This window comes from Delphinus delphis, chromosome X (genome assembly GCF_949987515.2).
Source record: "Delphinus delphis chromosome X, mDelDel1.2, whole genome shotgun sequence".
Classification (NCBI taxonomy): Eukaryota; Metazoa; Chordata; class Mammalia; order Artiodactyla; family Delphinidae; genus Delphinus; species Delphinus delphis.
This window is the reverse complement of record NC_082704.1, coordinates 74,143,586-74,163,771: the sequence shown is the minus strand read 5'-3', so window position 1 is coordinate 74,163,771 and position 20,186 is coordinate 74,143,586. Positions and strand designations below refer to the sequence as shown.

The 20,186-nt window shown below is 45.7% G+C and overlaps 1 protein-coding gene across 1 annotated transcript in view; it reads left to right on the top strand.

Annotated features, from left to right (window-relative positions):
• The window catches only part of MSN (moesin), a 67,841-nt gene that overhangs the window by 23,486 nt on the left and 24,169 nt on the right, over positions 1 to 20,186 (top strand). Inside the window, exon 2 of the mRNA XM_060002666.1 lies at positions 19,108 to 19,191. Within this exon, the coding sequence (XP_059858649.1) occupies positions 19,108 to 19,191 (84 nt within the window). The remainder of the gene's footprint in view (positions 1 to 19,107; positions 19,192 to 20,186) is intronic.

The following is a 20,186-nucleotide window of genomic DNA, read 5'->3' as shown; positions in this document are numbered from 1 at the left end:
TCTTTGGTTAACTTTCAGATAAGACTCTTTCTGCCCATCTTCTATGGAAAGTAGAATGTGAAGAGTGCTATTGGTCCAGGTTTGAGACCTTGCAGATAGTGAATGGAGTTACTAGCCTAGTCTAGCAATTAGCAGACTTGCCCGTGAGGCCTGATTTTGTATGTATTGTAAGAATAGGTTTCATATTTTAAAAGCATTGTTAAAAAGAAAAAAGAGGAATATGCAACAGAGACTGTATGTGGCCCATAGAAACAGTTTGCCAACCCCTGGTAATCTATGCTTTACACTACCAAGTTATCATATACCAATTTCTTTTTCTTTTTAAGATTCCAAAATCCTTTTTTAAAAAAAATATTTATTTATTTGGCTGTGTTGGGTCTTAGTTGATGTATGCGAGATCTTTCATTGTGGCATGCGGGTTCTTCGTTGCGGCACGTGGGCTTCTCTAGTTGTGGCACATGGGCTCTTGAGCGCGCAGGCTTAGTTGCCCTGCGGCATGTGGGATCTTAGTTCCCTGACCAGGGATCGAACCCACGTCCCCTACATTGGAAGGTGGATTCTTAACCACTGGACCACCAGGAAAGTCCCTATTATGTACCAATTTCTTATAAACTCATGATTCCTCTTCCCTGAGCCAGGCACATGGTAGGCCTTTGACTCCTGATTTATGATTGGGATGTTTGTAGCTAGTCCCTTCTGTGTTGGTTACTGACTAACCAAACCACATTGACTCCTTCTGGTGTGTACTTGGTGTCATAGTCACTGGGGGTTAGAATTAGAATTGTATCCTTCTTGGAGGGGAAAGAACCCGATAGATGATGCTCTCCTCCAGCTCACTGTTCCTGTGTAAGACTTAGCTTTTCATCTCAGATGGCCCCAAATCTGATAAGTAAGCAGCTCCTGTTGATGGTAATTAGGGAGATTTGAAAACAAAATCACAAAAGTCCAAAGCTGTGTTCAACAGGGGATTCTGGAGCAGGGGCTGATTCTTCCTGCTCCTCCCCGAACACTTCATCCCTGGCTTTGCTGAGCCTCCTAAAATCAATCCTGGCTTTTTGAGAAGGTGCCTCTTTTGTGTTCTTTCCAGACTGTGCTTGAACAGAAGGAATCCTGGGTACTTTTGGAATAAGATACAGAGACCGTTTGTTTTAGGGGTGATATTAGAGCGTAGCTTTTACCCAGACAGGGAGGCATTCTCAGCTCTATCTGGAGCCCTTACATCCAGTGTTCTGGAGGTTTGCATTTTGTTAACTGTTGTGTGTTTCTGTGGGTATATGCCTATTTGGTCACCCATGGCCATTCTTGCCGAGTTCCTGGGAATCCTGTAATGGAGACAGTATGGTGCCAAGGCTGAGTCATTCTCCTGGAAAAGCCAGGATTATAAGAGGTGTTGTACTAGATCTGCTTTGGAATGCTTTCTCTTTTCTCCTCTGCTGTCCCCACCCTTCCCCAAACACACCTAGGACTGTAGATACCCACCCAACTCTAAGCTACTAGGCCTGGGAGACTCAACCACTGAGCTTTCTGAGGGGTGACCAGGGCTGTTACTCCTCTCCCCTTCCTTTCTGTCCCCAAAGCCCTATACCTCTACGCCCAAAAGTATAGAAGACTTGTGGAATGTGTAAAGATGTTTCTACCCTTAGGGACTGAAGCATGTTTGTGAATAGTCAGTGAGTGAGGCTAGCTTAAATGGTTTTAAGGCGACAATTAATGGTGAGCATTGCAAGTAGAGTTGCCTCAGGTTTTTCTCCTGACTTCTTTGGGCCAGTGTCTGGTCGGCATTGTTCAAGGTGACTTGAGAGAAAGGAAGATGGTAGCCATAAGATAAATTAAGTGGGCCAATTATGTAGAATTATTTTCTTTTTTAAAAAAATTTATTTATTTTTGGCTGCGTTGGGTCTTCGTTGCTGCATGTGGGCTTTCTCTAGTTGTGGCGAGCGGGGGCTACTCTTTGTTGTGGTGCATGGGCTTCTCATTGTGGTGGCTTCTCTTGTTGTGGAGCACAGGCTCTAGGCACGTGGGCTTCAGTAGTTGTGGCACGTGGGCTCAGTAGTTGTGGCATGCAGGCTCAGTAGTTGTGGCTTGTGGGCTCTAGAGTGCAGGCTCAGTAGTTGTGGTGCACGGGCTTAGTTGCTCTGGCATGTGGGATCTTCCTGGACCAGGGCTTGAACCTGTGTCTGCTGTATTGGCAGGCGGATTCTTAACCACTGTGCCACCAGGGAAGCTCCTGTAGAATTATTTTCAACCATTATTTATAGCTGCATGACCTTGGGTAAGGTATTTAACCTTGTGAATCTTAGTTTTCCATCTTTAAAATGGAGATAAAAAATGACCCCCACTTCCTTGGAATTTATGAGAGAGAAAAGAGCGCATGAGCATGAAAGTATACCTAGAAGGGTGCCTGGCATATTGAAGGTGCTTGATAAAAGCCCCTTTTCTCTTAATTTCTTTCATTGTATTTTGCCGTCTTTAAGTATTTGAGATCAAAGAATTTTAGTACCCTAGTTAGGCTTTTCCTCTAATTTGTAAATGGGCTCCCTGCACTGCACTACCTTCCACTGCAGCCCGTTGAGGGGAAACAGTCCAAGAATTTGTGTGGGTGAATCTGTTGCTCTGTGAAGAAGAACCCCAGCTCTGGGGAGTCTTGAAAGTCCCAAGATGAGGGAGTTGGGTATTATGAGACCCAGGTTAGACAGGATGGTTTTGGAATGGGAAGAAGAGAGAATGTTCAGAGGAGACAATGGTTAGAGGAACCCTTACTCAAGAAAGCAAAACAGTTTGTGAAATCATTGGGTCCCCACCCCTTTGCAGAAGCTAGGCAGCCATAGCTGAGGCCCACCCCAAGCCCTTGCTGTGCTGGTAGCTTTCACTTCCTGCGTGTGTGTGTGTGTGTGTGTGTGTGTGTGTGTGTGTGTGTGTGTGGTAGGGTAGTGTGCAGGGGGATCTTAGTCTGGTCACCCTTCCAGGTCTATCTGTGGGTAGACAGGTTTTCCATATGGACTGAAAGTGGGTTGTAGTAGGATCCCTCAAGATCTGGAGAGTGGTTCCCCCAAAGTTTGTGGAAGCTAGGGTAGGGAGTGCTCATTAAGCTAAGCTGGTACCTCAGTGTGGCTGTGTGGAATAGAACCAGCTTCCTACCTTATCTTGTATACTAGGCCACCTTGTCTGGCTTTGTCTTCAGGGATTTCTGTCTCTGCCTGTGGCATGCCTCTCCCCCACATCTGATGAGCTGGTGTTTAATACTGTGATGGTGGAAAGCTCTCTAATGTATTTTCTTCTGATTTCTGGCAAGAGGGTCAGAGAGCTGGGAAAGGAGGACTTGATACTTAACTTTGTACTTTTGGGAGGGATTTCACATATTGTATATTTTCCTATGGCATTTGAAGGGCCTACACTCTGTGTCCTTGTACAGGCTATTTGTCTACCTGGAATACCATGAGCTTCCCTTTCCCTTTAACATCTTTTTCCTGTGAAAATATTATTTGTCATTCAGGACAGGTCTGCTCTTTCTCTAGAAACCTGCCCTCCTGCCTTCTCCATTATGGCCTGGGTGCCCCTTTATGTTTCCACAGTTTCCTCTGATTACCTCTATCACTGCTCTTGCTGTACAGCACGGTAATTCCCCATGAACTTGCAACTCCTCCCCAACAAAAACACTCTCACACACTTGCTCACTCACTTTCACAATGCACATTTGCAAGCATTAGAATCATCTCAAGGCCTGGTCCATAGTGGTGTGTGAAGCAAGCATGTATATATATGTGACTGTGTCAGGGGTAGAGGTCCTTTCTGAAAAACCTGAGGTAGGTAAGAGGTGGCCCTGTTTGCTTTTCTAGGTCTTATTAGAATTGTAGGTACAATTTTAGGACTCACTTTGGATTGTGGAACAATATCTATAGCCTGGGCCATAAGAGAGGCTGCCAGGTAATTTCTATAGAGATTCTGGTGGGCCTCTTTCCTGCTGCTATGGAAAGAAACTAAACCAAAGTTAGGGTGTGGGCGCTTCTTACCCTACCCGAAGAACTCTGATGTGTGTATGTGTTGGGAGTGAGTGGTTTCATGCATGCTCAACCTTACCATTAGGGGATACAAAGATTGTAAGTTTCTGGTGGTAGGGGTGCTAAAAACCCTGGTATTGTTGGTTAGATAGGTTAAACAGTTTTTACTGGTCTCAGTAAATTAGTAGCTGAGCTTGTGGTTTGGAGGGCAAGATGTGGCTTTATCAGCTCAAAAAATACAGAGCCAGCATTTAAAGAAGTTATGTTAATCTACATAGGGACCAAAATTAATAAGCTGGATGTCATGTCCCTGTTCTCTTACTGACTGCCCCCCTCACCCTGCCCGAGGACTTTTCCAAAACAATCATAGATCCACAGAGCTCAAGGACATTATTTGGGCTCTCTATACCTCTGCTTCCAGGAAGGTTACCGTGACAAAAATGAAGACTGTGGCTACAAACAGAGATACCTAGGGCAGGTGTGATGCCAGATGCCACTCTTCAGCCTTCAGCACATCCACTGGAGGCAGGTGCTAAGAGTTGGTATTTTCTTAAGGCCTATATGACAAACCTTGTTCCTTGATGGGGGCAAGAGTTAGATTGGGCTGCAAGATTAGGTGTCAGAGAGCAGCAGGCTGGTTGGGACTGGGGACGACTTGTTTAGGGGTAGTCAGTCAAGGTCTCCCATATAAATCTAGCCTGGGATTATGCTGCACTGAAGGTCTGCACTTAGTGAGGCAGTGCTGTGGAATGGCATCTGCCTTCTGATTTCTCACCCTGGATGAATGAGGAGGCCCTCCCTGAATATTCAGATGGAATGTTCAACTGCATTCTTTGCTACTTATAGTCTGGGAAGGGAAGACAAGGGGGGATCCAGGGCGTCAGCTGGTCAGAGAGGAGTGAAGGGAAATTGAACAATGAGTGGGCTCAGACTGTGGTACCCCCTCACCATCCCTTCCTCTGATCTTGTTGGGGGAGCTGTTCCTATTGGACTGAAGTCATTTTCTTTTATCCAGTGGCCAAAGCCACTCTAGGCCCATTAAGACCCTGTGCAAATCATGTTGCTTTAGCAGAAATGCTGATACTGGCATCTAAAACCCATGTGTAGTGAGACTTCAGTGATGTTTGGGAGCCTTTAAAAAATACGTTTACTGTATTTTTGCATCTCCTGGTTCATTAATCAAGGAAGAGCATTGGCATGTTTTCTTTCAGTTTCCAAATATAGGAGAAGTTGCCAATTTGTGTTTTCTCAGAAAATTCATTTTTCCAGAAGTACTTTGGACCATCACCATCTTTCTCTAGGCATGGGTCCTCCAGTGTGGAAGGTGCTCCAGTGGTTAGCTGGTCACCCTTCCTGTCCCTGTCTGTGAAACTGGGAGATTACTGCAGATTTTTCAGCTTGATCAAGCAGGTTACTCTAGCTCCCTCCCCAGTCAAGGAACGCCTCTTCCAGGGAGGGGAAGTGTGGTAATGACATTATCTTTCCCCAGGCAGCCACGTGTTCTCTGAGAACAGGATGTGGGGAGGGCTGGGGCCCAGTCACAGGGTATGGGGGCGGGCACGGGAAAGTGGGCTGGTAGTGTGGCCATGTGGGTTGGTGCCTGCCTCCTTGGCTTTGAGAGGCATGAAGAGCCCCTCTATTCTCGAGTGTTAACTCGTGTACACCCACCCACCCATGGCATGTCTGTGTTCTTACTCTAAGAAAGAACTGTAAACACCTGTGAATGAGGCCCAGCTCTTCAGGTTGGAGAAACTCAGTGGCAAGAAGTGGGTGGGCCCAGGCTGCCCGCTGTATCAGCCCATGCCTTGTGACTCCTCCAGCCATAGGCCATTTTGGCAAGGTTTTGTCCGGGGAGCTGTACCCCAGTAGAGAATGGGGTTGTTTTGTTGCTTATCCCCAGGCCCCAGTCACTCCCCTCTGAACAGATGGCTGCCTAGAACACTAAGGTGATTTGCATGTTCAGTTTCCTTTCAGGCCCCATCCTCTTCTTTTCCCCGCCCCCACTACTTCTTCTGGGGACCTTTGGAGATGTGCTGCCTGGGGTGGGGAAAAGAGGATGTAGCTAGCTTCCTGTGCAAGGGAGGGTGGGGCGCCCGCCTTCCTGCCTGTCTGCCCACCCGACCAGCTGACAGCGCTTGAGGAACTGACTGTAGAGTTAAGTTCAGAGTCATCAGAGGCAAAGGGGCTTTATGGGCATAGGGATGAGGCTTTGCTCTTGTTGGTCTCTCATCACAGTTCTCCACCACGAGGATTGCTGGGCTCCCTTTTCCTAGAATCACAAGGCAAAAAAGGGCTTTTAGAGACTAACTGGTCCAATCACCTCATACCATAGATGGGTAAACTGAGCCCCAGGGAGTCTTTAAGTCCTCTAAGGAATCAGCAGAGTTAAGATGAGTAGATTTTTACAGGGTTAGAACTGGAGCTCCCTCCCTTCCCCCAAGCTGCTAGTCCAGTGGTTTGCAAACTGTATTTGGCCAAGCTGCCTGGGGAGCTGTAGCCATCCTTCGACCAGAACAATTCTACTTTTATGTACTTTATATCCTGAAATTTCATGAGATTTTCTGTTTGGGAGAATGAAGAGGCAGGAAGCTGCTTAAAAAAGTAATAAAACTGAAAACCACTGATCAAGACCTACCCAGTACAGTTAGGGACACTCCAACCTAGAGGGGGAAGGGACTATCTCAAGGTTACTGGTCCACTGTTTTTGGCTGGTTGCTTCCAACTAATGGTGTGGCTCCCTCCACTAGAAGAAAGACTGTTCCCACCCTGTGCTGCCTTGGTCTTCTCCCATCCCAAGGAGAGCCCCTCTTGTAGCACCCTGAGACAGAGCTAGAGGCCAGAGGCCACTAGGTTTCTTGGATGAAATAAATGATAGCAAGTAAGCCTTTGGAAGGACTCTCTTGCAACCTTAAATAAGAGAAACTTGGAAGGGCAAAGAACAGTGTACTTGCTAGTAGTCGAGGAGACCTGGGTTCTAGTCCTGTCTCCTTCACACTTGAGCAAATTGCCATTTACCTCACTGAGCTTCCATTTTTCCTGTCTATAAAATGGTGCTCATCTCTGCTCTGCCTTTCATACAGAGTTGAGTTCAGTGAGAGAATGCATGTGGACAGTGTCTTTTAAAGTGTAAAGCACTGTGCACATGGGGTTAGGATTTTTATTGTATAAGGGTGAGCCAGAGGTCCTGGATTGAATAATGAGGTTGCAGGAGAAAGGAACTAAAATGTATCAAACATCTAATACATGCTAGGTGCCAAGCCAGGTCCTTTCTTATGAGTAAAGGAGATAATCCTGTCCTCACAACAATCTGTGAGGTAGGCATTGTTACTCCCATTTTACTTTCAGGAAAACTGATGCTTCAAGAGATCTAGGGACTTGCAGTGCCCCCAGGGCTTCCTTCCAGGACCCACACTCTCCATCATGTATTTGTAAAGAGACCTTAAGAAAGTGCTGTGGTTTCCTTTGGGGCTTTCCAACCCCATTCCCTGCTCCACTCCAGCCTCTCTCCTCTGGTGGGGATGAAACTGTCTCTTGTTGCCTTCATGTCTTAGTCCTGGGCTCTTTACCTCTTGCTTTCCTTGGTGGTACACCAGGTGCACTTAGGTGCCCTTTGGGTGTTAGTTGATGGAGGAGCCCTTTGGGTCAGCTCCCTTTTTGTTGATGAGGGCTTCCTACTGCCCTGGGGTGCTGGTAGCAAGAGCCTGGGATTTGTTGCTAGTTGGACAGACCTGGTTCTTGGCCAAGATCATGCAACTAAAGGATGGCAGTTGCTTCTGTTCATTGAGATCAGTTTCCTCATTTGTAAAATGGGCCTAAAGGTGGCTTACTTCATGTGTGTTTCATGTGCTGGTAAATGTTTCACAACAAACTCTCTGGTGAAGCCATGATTTGAACTGTTTACTAATCCCTGTGGTGTAAATACTCTCACCATGGCCAATTTCAAACTACCAATACAAGGGCTTTGAAGGAGGAGTTGTACGGAGTGGCACATGATCAGCTCTAGTACGAGCTGGTTCCAGTGCACTGTTATTAATCACACCTATTTTAGAGTCCCAGGCTCACTCCCACCCTCAATCTGTTCACATCTATATGCAAATGCAAGACCCTCTCACCATGTTTTTTCTGTTCCCCAAGTTCCCAGAGCATCCAGGAAAGAGAGAGTATCATTTAAGGTCTGCTTCTTGCCTGAAAGTTCTCCCAAGAGAAAGTGTTTAAGGGGCAGAGAACTTGACAAGATTTTGATTGGGGCCCTAATTAGAGTATTATTATTATTATTATTTTGCGCGGTACGCGGGCCTCTCACTGTTGTGGTCTCTCCCGTTGCGCTCTGGACGCGCAGGCTCAGCGGCCATGGCTCACAGGTCCAGTCGCTCCGCGGCATGTGGGATCTTCCCGGACCGGGGCACAAACCGTATCCCCTGCATCGGCAGGCGGACTCTCAACCACTGTGCCACCGGGGAAGCCCCTAATTAGAGTATTTTGATCAATGTATTTTGGCTGCTGAGGTATTTGCACCAGTTGTTTCCTCCCACTGTCTAATTCTTAACTAGATGGGAAGATAATGGAAGGCTCTGGACAGTGGCCTGAGGGTATGGTCATATCAGAAAGCACTTAGCTGTCTTCCTTTTTTTTGGCTGAGCTGGGTCTTCCAAAGCGGGCTTTTCTGTAGCTGCAGCCTGCAGGTTTAGTTGCCCGGGGGCATGTGGGATCTTAGTTCCCCGAACAGGAATGGAACCCCATGTCCCCTGCATTGGAAGGCAGATTCTTAACCACTGGGCCACCAGGGAAGTCCTGCACTTAGCTTTCTGATTGGAATTCCAAAGCTTTCTCCTCCCTCTTCTGCCTGCAGAGCATCCTCTGCTGGGTTCTAACCTAAAGGTTCCTGCCATGAGGATCTCTGGGCCAGGAAGCATTTTGGAGGACCGGAGCTCTGGTCTGACCTCTCATTTCATCTCAACAGCATCTGTGCCAGGTGATGTTTCTTTAAACTTCCCAGAGGGTAAGAATCACTTGGGACAAAGCTACTGCTTCCCAAGCTCCTCCTCTGGAGAGTCTGTTTCAGTAAGCTTGGAGTGGAGTCCAGGTATCTGGGTTTTTAAACTAGTGCCCCAAATGATTCCCAACAGTTAAGTTTGGGAAACACCACATTACCACTGCACAGCTGTCTGCCAGGTGGATGTCATTATGCCCATTTTACAGATAGGATGATTGAGAGATCATGACTTGTTATTGGCAGAGATGGATGCTGCCCTCAGGTTTTTAGACTACAAATTTATGTTCCTGCTACAAGAGAGAAATTGCTTTAGTATATAATAGTGTCTGTGGTGGTGGGAAGTGATGATACTAGGTAGGGAGGGGCAAGGATAATTCCTGCCCTACTTTACAAATAAAGAGACCAGGTTGCAGAGGGCTTTGGAGGCAGTAGCAGGACTGACTGCATTCCTGATCTTTTGTGGAGGTGAACTGCATTCAACTCTGGAGAGCCATTCACTAGGCTAACCGGCCTAGATGTCCCTGTAGTTACTGCTCTCTACTTGGCTTTGTTTCCCTTCCATCAAGCATCCCTCTGGCCATATTAACACCAGCACATGATAGGCTGTATTCCATTCCAGAGGTTCCCAAACCTGGCTGGGCCTTGGAATCATCTGAAGCTCTTAACTTCTGGTGCCCAGGCCCTGCTTCTTACATAATAATAAATCATGATCTCTGTGGATGAAGCCAGGGAATCTGTATTTTAAAAAGTTTGTGATTTTTCTGGATAACAGCTGAAGGACTTTGGACGTCTTAGTGTGTTGTGTTGAAGGGTTGGGAACTTGTATATATTGATGGGACATGTTTGGAGAAAATGGCAAGGCAGAGCCTAGAACGAGGAAAGAAAATCAGGCAGCCTTTAAAAGGACAAGGTAGCATAGGTGCTCTGTTGTATTCTGCCTCCCCTCAGGGCTCTGCTTCTTGGGGGAAATCCCCATCCCTCCCAAGAGAGAAAACATTTAAAATAATGCAGGGATATGTGTGTGTCTACCTGATGTGCATGGCTTCAAACTGTGTAACCAAGTAGAAATCTAATCACATTTTTAGAGTTTGCCCCTACAGTCAAAGAGTCCTTTATGCTAGGAGGGTTCTCTGGAGGTCTTCTTGGGCAATCCATAGCCCTTAGGTGCAGTTGAACAGGTTTTTGTTTTAAATCATTTCAGAGAGGTAGAATATTTGTAATAATATGGCTTAAAAAGGAGGGGTTAGTAATCATCACATTCTACTTATGATATACCAAGTACTTTCATGTCTGTTATTTTAACTTAAATCTCCCAGTAACCCTGTTGTGAGGTTGATGTTATTAGACCCATTTTATATATTAGAAAACTGAGTTTCAGAAAGAGGAAGGTCAGAGAGACTCCAGAACCTCTTTCTGCTATACCATGATTTGTTCCTCAAAGAACTGAGACCATTATTTCTGGGACGAGGGCTGCAATTTTGTGAGTTCCCCAGATACCAGGTTTGGCTGTTGGCTTACCAGCAACATTGGCAGGAAGCTGACCTTAGCTTAGCTCTGGAGTTGAAAACAGAGCTGCTTTTTTTTTTTCAATTTTTATTGGAGTATAGTTGATTTACAATGTTATGTTAGTTTCAGGTGTACAGCAAAGTGAATCAGTCATACATATACATATATCCACTCTTTTTTAGATTCTTTTCCCATATAGGTCACTACAGAGTATTGAGTAGAGTTCCCTGTGCTATACAGTAGGTCCTTATTCGTTATCTATTTTATATGTAGTAGTGTATATATGCCAATCCCAATCTCCCAATTTATCCCTTCCTCCCTTTCCCCGCTGGTAACCATAAGTTTAGAAAACAGCTTTTTGATTTACCCTGGAAGCCTCCCCTTTCTCCTGCATAGTTGACTGATCCTGGCTTCAGCAATTTTAATACCGAGGAGCACAGGACAGGGCAGAAATCCCATGAGTAATGGATGGAACCCAAGCTGAGGCTTAGATCATCTCCAGTGCCTTTCAGAGCTGGGATGCTGGAGGTCGCTGTGATGTGTTCTTGAGCACAGAAAGTAGAGCCCTCTTCTGGTGCTCTGGGCAGAACTGGTGTCTCCAGGCAGCTGCAAATGGTCTGTGTTTCCAGTCTATAAATACTTCCTGTGAAACTTGTAGGCAGGAAGCTGGGTCAAGCAGGAAACTGATGCTAGAGACTGAAGCCCAGCTGGGTGGGGCCCCAGAGAGGGGCTTAACCCATTTGAGAGACTTATTTTATTAATGATGGGCCCTCTTTCCTTTTATTTCGGCAGCTTCAAAGTTTTATGAGAATTGAAGAATCTGTTGTTCTTGGCTATCTAGATATAAATCCGTTCCTCAAATTCCCTGCCTCTTTCCTTGCTGTGTCGTCTCCACCCTCTCTGTACCTCCCCGCCCTGTCCCAACCTCCAGCTTGGCTGTGACTGCTGCCAGGGACCTTCCCAATCAGTTGCTATCCAAGTTTTTGCAAAAGAAAATATCCTAGAAACAAGGGATCTTTGAGTTTCCTTCCATGCTGTTATAAAAGGTTTAGTCTCCCTAGAATGGGTGATGGTGAATGTATCAGAGCCTGAAAGTTAGGCTTGCCCTCTGTCATAAACTAGACTTCCATTCGGTGTCAGCTTGGAGTTTTTCATGGAAGCAAGCTGGTCCTGCCTCCTCCACATAGTCTTTCCAGCTCAACAGCCTGACATGTCTCCTGTTTTCCAAGTGCTAGGATGTTTCTATTGCTTATTATGGCCAGTGGTTCAAGAGCCAGATTTTTAATCCTTGCTCTCACACTGTCCAGCAGCTGTGTGACCCTGGGCCAGTGCTTCCCCTTCCTTGGACCTCAGTTTCCCGAGCTGTATATTGCAGAGTTTGAATCAAGTGATCTCTAAGGTTCCTTTCAGGTCAGATAGTTGGGGATTCTGGATTATTTATTCTTTTGGAGAATAGGGATGAGAAGTTCAGAAGGGTTTATTCTGGAGGTGCCAGATGAGATTCTAGGATGAGTGGATTGAAATCTTGAGGAAATTTAAAGAGGAATGGCTATGCTAAGGAGCTTGTGGGGCAGTCCCCTGTGCCTTGGAAAGAGAGATGTGCTGGGGTGGGGGATAGGGGAGTGGGTGGTGTTTGCTCCTGGGATATGGTTTGTATGAGCTGATTTTGAAAATAAGTCCTGGAGTTAGGTATAAATGGTGAGGAACTAGTTTCCTTCCTGACCTTCATGTGTTGAGAAGAAGAGGGGGAATCTACCTTAGTCTGAGTTTGAGCAAAAGACTGTGCAATTAAGGCTGAATTAATGGGGAAGCTGTAGCTTACTAAGGTAACCTCACTGTTTCTGACCTTTGACCTTTTCAGCTTTGTTCTCTGTCCTGAGCTCTCCTCCTATAGTGACAATGTAGTTATATTTTCATTGCTAAGAGGGGTTAGTTTTGTTTGGGGTTACTCCTCTAAGTGTATGATAACTGGAGGAGTAACACCCAGTATCCGATATGCCCTTGTCTCCCAGTTGAAATGCTTCTCAGGGAGCTTTTGGAAGGCAGGACTGGGACAAAGCAAGTGAAAAGGGACCGTTGTCTCCCATGCCCTTTGCAGCAGTTGGAGTGATTAAAGAATTACTGCTGACCCATTAAAGGTATGGGTGTGCATGGGGTTGGGTGTGGTCTCCTTTCTAGAACCTACTGGGAAAAAGCACAGGCATAGGAAGGGTTAACCCTAGGCAGGTCTTGCCAGCTGTATTAAGGGTCTGGAAATGGGCAGGAAGAGGTCAGAACAGATAACTGTACCAGGTACCACTTCCAAGTCCACAGGGAAGAGACTGAGTTGCCGGGAAGTGAGTCAGTGGAGGAGGAGGAGGGGAAGGGGGAGGGGGAGAATGCCTCCTAGGCTAGAGATTCAAAGCAACCCTTGTTTTACCCCTTATGGAAAACAGCTGCTTGAGGCAGTGCTGTCATCCCAAGAGGCAAGACAGACCAGGCCCTGCCCTGCCCTGCCCTGCCCTGGCCCCAGTTCTGGAAGCAGGAAGTGGTGGGTGCTAGAGCCTAAATAATGGGGATAGGCAGTTTGAGTGACACTGTGGTGACTGCTCTCTGCCCAGGGAAGAGACTGAAGTTCTGGGGTTACCCTGGTAGGGCTTGTCCTGCCTCTGGCCACCCTCCTACACATACCTTTGCCTTCTCCATAGCAGCAGTGCCACTGAAAGCCCAGAGGAGTTGGGCCTTTGAAGAGAATGGTGGGGTGGCAGGTGAGGGGTGATGTCATTGAGCTCAGCCCTGACTGGGCTGACTCATAAGCTCTGCCCTGGCAAGGGGGCCTTCCCAAGCAGTGCTTCCCAGATGTGCCCAGGCTTCCTATGCTAAAGTGTTTGGGCCTTAGCCAAAATAGCTGCCAAGGCGGTGTCTGAAGTCAGCAGTGAAATCAGCGTTACTGGAGAGGTAGGTGGAGTCAAGGATGGTGCTCTGGGAATGTCCAGAAGACTTGTCTTCACCACTTGCTGGCTGAGTAAATGTGGTTTCAGTGATGTTGAGTGAGACTGTGAGTGAAGGGGCTTGGCACATAGTTGCTATACAGTAAGTGTTCATTTCCATCCTTCTGTTACCTGCCTTTATGCTCGTCAGTTTCCTTATCCATGGTGTGAGGCTGGTAATGCCATTTGCCTTCTGTTTACAGGTCCATGCTTCAGACAAGCCACTTGTGATTATTTGACTCTCTCTGCTTTGTCCTCTATCTCCCCCAAATTCCTTTCCAGGAAAGAGCCATCTTGTAGTTCAGTGACAGGGGTGAGTAAGAGGAAACTTTGCCCTGATCTCACTGTGGCCCAGCTACTGCTCATCTGGGTGCTCCTGGCCCTAGGGAAAGAGAGGTTCCCTTATTTGAAGCTGGCCAGGTCCAGAGAGCAAAGTACCCCAGCTGTTGCAACCAAGGCAGAGGTAGCATGTGGCCTGGTTATTTTGTTTCTTAGGCCAGCCAACTGGGGACACAGGAGAGATCCCAGTTTGTTGAGGGCTTTGGATGACAGACCACTGACATGGGCTTGTTAGTGTCCAATGAAAGGCTTGGTGTGGGAAGTGTCTGTGTTCAATTGTTCAATAAATAACAGTGGATTTATTGTTCTTGCACTAGGGGTGGGAGGGCTAGGGTGTATGAGAGGGTGTCACCCCCCCACCACACCCAGACTTTTTTTGTTCCTTAAACTCTAAATGTTCTCCAGAGACACAGTTTTCAAGGACAGGCTTAGACAGGGCGTTAGTTCTCTGTTGGGGACCACATCTTGAAATGCTACTCCACCCAGGCCAGCTCCTCCACTCCTGCTGAGCTGAGGGCCTGCCTGGGAACTTTCTGCTGACTTTGGAGGCTTTATTTTCAAGTTCTTGCCTCTCAAACTAGACTGCCCTCTTCTCCTCATTGAGATTGAAGAGGCCAGGCCCAAAAGGAAGGCAGTGGGTGCCCACTAGGGTGAGCATCCAGTGGGCCCTGTGTGGCAGTGGGTCTGGGCCTGCAGCTCCTTGTACACATTTGAGTCTCAGATTACTCTTATGGAAAACAAGGGATATTCTTTGATCAACACTCCTGCCCTATACCTATCACCTTCAACCCCAGTCATGCTATTACCCTTACTACCCCCTACCTCTGACACACAGAAAAAAAGGAGAACACAGACCCATGACCCTGTCTTCATGACTCACATTTTCTTCTGAGTTAAGTGATGGCAAGAAGAGAAGTCCCTTTGTGTTTGCTTTTCTTTCCAGTTTTTTTAAACCTAAGATTATTTGTCTCCACAGTGAAGTTCAGGGAACCACAGGCTGCTTTCCCTCGAGAAGCAGCCACAGTGGAATGACAGAAACTCTGAGCAGAGATTCTAGAGAAGTAGGTTCCAGTTTGGTTTCAGCTGGACAGCTTCAGATTTGAGGAGAGCCCTTGTTCTGGGGCGATGCTCTATTAGGAGGGAGGAAGCTGTACAGTACTAGCCTCTCTGACATGCTTATTCCTAACCCAGGCTGAGTTCTTTTCTACCAGTTGATTTATTTAAGAAACATTTATTTACCAAATATTTAAGTTAAATATTTGGACTTGTGGGCCAGCCCTTGAAGATGATAGATTGGTATGACCTGTGATTGACATGATCTGCAAGAGACACTGAATTTCCTTTGAAAATTCTTCCCAGTAGTGTGAATTAAAGGGAACTCTTGGGACTTCCTTGGTGGTCCAGTGGTAAAGAATCCGCCTTCCAATGCAGGGGACACGGGTTTGATCCCTGGTCAGGGAACTAAGATCCCACATGCCGCGGGGCAACTGAGCCCATGTGCCACAACTACTGAGCCCCCTCACGTCAACTAGAGAGCCTGTGTGCCGCAAACTACAGAGCTCATGCACTCTGGAACCCACACGCCACAACTACAGAGCCCACGCACCCTGGAGCCTGCACGCCACAACTAGAGATAGAAAATTCACACGCCACAACTAGAGAAAAGCCCGTGCACCGCAATGAAAGATCCTGCATGCCCCAACGAAGATCCCGCGTGCTGCAACTAAGACCCAACACAGCCAAAAATAAATAAAATAAATAAATAAATAATAAATCTTAAAAAAAAAATAAAGAGAACTCCTAGCTGTGGAATGTTCCCTAGAGCCCCACCCCTTTCCTCGGTGTCCTCCCTGGGTGCTTTCTTCTAAAAAGCCCTGTTCTGATTCTGCCCCACCCTGCTCAGAACCTTCAGGGTGGCTGGCCACTCTCAACAGGATTAAGGCCCAGCTTTCTAGCATATTCTTCAAGGCCTTCCACCTACCTTCCTGGCCTCTCTGCCCACTCTTCACCTTGCAGGCCTCATTTACCCTGGAGGAGACCTGCATGCTTTTTTTTTTTAATTACAAATGTGTTTTTTTTATTCAAACAGAAAGTCACAAAAATTATAATCATCCTCATCAGTTCACTCAGTCCCATGTAATTAATTTTTTTTTCATCTTGATCTTTTGTTAGTACTTTTATGAATTAATCAGTTTTCCATTAGAGTTCTGAAAATGCTTATTCATTCAGTTCAGCAGTATAGACCTGCATGCTTTTATCTCTGTCTCCTTTTGGGCCATTGCACGTGTTTCTTTCTCTACCTAGGGCATTTGCATGCTCTTCCCCCCAATTCCCACACTCTCCCTTTTTCAAAATCCAGGTTATCCTTAGAGACCAGTGCAAATACCACTTTGAACTATGGTTCCGTATTTCCACAAAATGTTTCTTCTGTTCTGGTATGGCACTTCTCAGGGTTTCCCTTGTATATTATAATTTTGCTGTTAATTCAGTAAGTACCTTGGGGTCAGGGACTGGTCCTGTAGCTCTACTGCAACCGTAGTTCTTTAAACATACTATTCCATTAATATTGGGTAAACTGAAATAAATTTATAGGAAGCTCCTTAACCTGGAGTCCTTGAGCCTCTGTGAAGTCCATGGGTATAATTTGAAGTGGGAAGGATCTATGAAGTTGGATGGAGGAAAATTACATATTTGTTTTCACTAACCTCTCACTGAAATTTAGCCCCTCTTTCAATTATGAATGTAGGCCAAAAAAAAAAGTTAGTACCTATGACTTTGTCACCAGTGGAAATCTAAGATACTTTTGTATCACGATTTACTTATTATAGATTTCTCAAAATATCATTTATGCCGAAGACAAAGTTGAAATTACAGTAGTAATAATTAATAAGACCCAGTGTTAGGTAAATATATAATATAATAAAGAAGTACATATTAAACTTTGATAACTATTTCAGTATAATTGGTCTCTTTGTATCTACTTTATTTCATGCATTTACAAATATTCTGAGAAGGAAGTCCATAGACCACACTAAACTGCTTGGCAAGGTCCATGGCACAAAAATGTCAAGATGTAAAATGTTCCCACCTCTGATTCTGTATACTATGTTATATCTATCTCTTATATCCCCTTGCTTAGTACTGTTCATTTAGCCAGTATCTTGTGAGTACCCACTGAGTCTTGGATACTAGAGAGGTAACTCTAATTAAGACAGAAACCTTGAGGTGAGAATGAAATTTCTCAGTGCACTAAAAGGGCCACTGTCCCTTTTCTACTCTTCCCTATCCCTATCAAGTCATTGGTGTTTTGAGGGCTCACCTGACTCAGCTCAAGGGTGATTTAAGGCTAGATGTTGAGGCCAAATTCCAGCCCTTTGGGCCTCATTCTCCCTACCTTATGAGGGCCTATTCTATGGAGGTCACTGTATTGGCAGGAAGCCTAGGTAACACTGAGTCAAAGTGGCTAACCCTGCCCGTTGTCTCCCACTGGGGTACTTGCCTTACTTGTTCCTGCCTTCATGGCCTTTCCTGTCCCATTGTCAATCCTGAAATAGATTTCCTCCTTGGCTCCCTGGTGAGATTTATTTACAAAATTGTTCCCCAGGCCTAGTCCTCATCAGAATTGTTTAGCTGGCAAAATTGCTGTCTGGCCCTCTCTTCCCTGCTAGCTGACCCCTGTGCTCAGGAAGGGCCCATAGGTGTCAAAGACTGATAAGGCCTTATGTCTTACCCACTCCGTGGGGATTTGCATCTTTGACAATTCTATTTTTAGTTCCCTCCCAATAGTATAAGTAATATGTGAGCATCTTAGAAAATGTAGATTAGTTTTTTTTTTTAATTTAAAGAAGGGAGAATGCTCTCATAAGATCACTACCCAAAAACCAAGACTGACTAACACTTGGGTATGGTTCCAATAACCTCTGTATGCATACTTTTTACAAAGTTGAGCTCATGAAATCTTGTTGCTTAGTCTTCCTTACTTAATATTACTGAAGTATTTGCCTTGGGCATGAAATAGTCTTTATGAATATTTTATATGACCATGTAACAAGCCATCTTGTGGCTATACCATATAGGTTACTTAAGCAAAATGTCCAACAACAACAAAGAACACTTAATCTTTGATTTCTTTTAATGGAGACTTTTACACTTTGGTGTAAGAGGAGTTTGGCGTATTGGTTTAAATTGTGAGGCTTGGACTTAGATCTGAATTCAAACCCTGTCTTCCCCACTTACTAGTGATGTGACTTTAGGCAAATATCTAAGTCTTCATCCCCACTGTGGAGATAATACTCTCTACTTCACAGGGTGATTGTTGATATTAAATGGGGTAGTGCATATAAAGTGCCTAGTGAGTAATAAGTCTGCATACATGAAAGCTGCTGCTTATTATTGCTATTAATACTATTACCACCACCACCAAGCTTTCAGCCAAAGGAACATATCTCTATTGATGAAATTTCAGCTATCATTGACTTTGGCTAGGGGATCTCTTCTTAAAGGTAGAGGGTACTTTTTCTAGTGCCTGTGAAATACTGTGTGTTTCCATCTGGGCCTGTCCCTATTCCTTTTCTCTCTGCTGACTTGGCTTTGGGAAGTCAAGCACCTCTGTGCTGCCCACACCTATCTCTGTTGAGGCCCCTTTCCTATCTTGAGCCTAGGGAGACCAGTGAGACATAAATACAGGAAGTGTTAACAATGTAAGTCAGTATATAGAACCATAGAAGTCAGCACTGAAATGGTTGTTGGAGATTGCCTAGTGTAACTGACAACCTCCACCCCCTGCACTCCTGCCCTTGCACAGATGAGGGGAACTAAGGCCCAGGAAGGGGATAAGACTTATCCAAGGTTGTGGAGTGAACCAGTTATGATGCTAGGCTTAGAATGCAGTGTTCTTTATCCTGCCCTTAACTTGCCTCTGCAAAGATCAGTGCTGTAGATAATCCAGGCTATAGATCAGAGGTGGGGAGAGAACGCTGTGGGCTTGCAGCTGGCTGGTGTAGGTGGAAGAAGTACAGTCAACACTTGTTTCCTCTTGATAGTAGGTTGATTTGCATTCATTTGTTTGCCCCTTGGTAAGCATTGCCCTGTAGCTCTGGGGTTTTTTGTCTTCAGTAAACTGGTTGGGAGCAGGGGCTAGGTTATTGTTTGTTAAAATAGTCTCCCTTCCTTCACACCAGTATCTAAATGTCTTAGGTTCTTGCATCTTAGTTCCCTCTCCTGTGGTTGAACAGAGACTTGTCCCAGGCTCTGCTGAGCATAGTGCCAGAAAACTAACTTGCCTCCTTTGATCTCATCCTAGATCAATGTGCGTGTGACCACCATGGACGCAGAGCTGGAATTTGCCATTCAGCCCAACACCACTGGCAAGCAGCTGTTTGACCAGGTAAGGGAGGGACTTGTTGCTCCTTAGCCCCCCACTTCTCCCAATAGCTTCCACCATAATACCCACTTTTGGGGAATCTCTTCTACTCACTCCTCCAGGATAGGTCAAAACAAAGGCTGGCCTCAGCCTTAATAACAAAGGAGGCAAAGTTTAACTTTGGCAGCCTACACCTTGATGGCCCCGATTAATCCTATCCTTGGTGCTGAACATGGGAGAAAAGAGAAGTGAGTAGGATATGACTGTGCTAGATGCTTTTAAAATGTCAGCATGCAAAGCCTTTCTCTCAACTCTGAAAGATGTAAGTGATCTCTATTTTGATGATGACGCTCAGAAATTAAATAACTTAATTGCACTCAGCTGGTATCTGGCTGGTATTTGAACCCCATGTTCTTGTCACTACAACATGGCCTCTGTCACATTGTTTTTTCTTCCTAGTAGAAGGAAACCAACATATTCTCCCTGAAGTAGTGTGCTCTATGTACATTTCCCTCAAGGAATATTGGGACTTAGGATACCACTGGGGGTGATGAATGCAATAAGAGGATACCTCAGCTCCTGTAATCATGCCATGGAGATAATGCTGAAGTGGTCATTCCCATCTCCAATCCAAGGGGTGTTCCTTTGCTGTGAATCATCATTGTCAAAAGGGATGTGCTATATAATAGGCAGGTGGGGGCCACAGAATCTGTTAGCATTCAAAGACCCTCCAGGGGCCAAAGGAGTGTGCCATCTGTGACCAGACTTCTAGGAGTAAAAATGGGTTCCCATTTCCAGAGATTGGAATCCCTCCAGGTGGGCCATTATCCTACTTCCACACCCGCCTCTGGTGAGGTGGGAGTCTAACATTGTCCTGGATGTTGGGACCGCATGTCCCCTTAATGGATTTTCCAGGCCCTCTTGCTTCCCTTCCTTTGCTCTCTGAGTACCTCTGCTGTCTGAGAGCTTACCCAGAGTTGGGAAAGGAAAGGAAGAAGGAGATTATATTCAAATGAGAT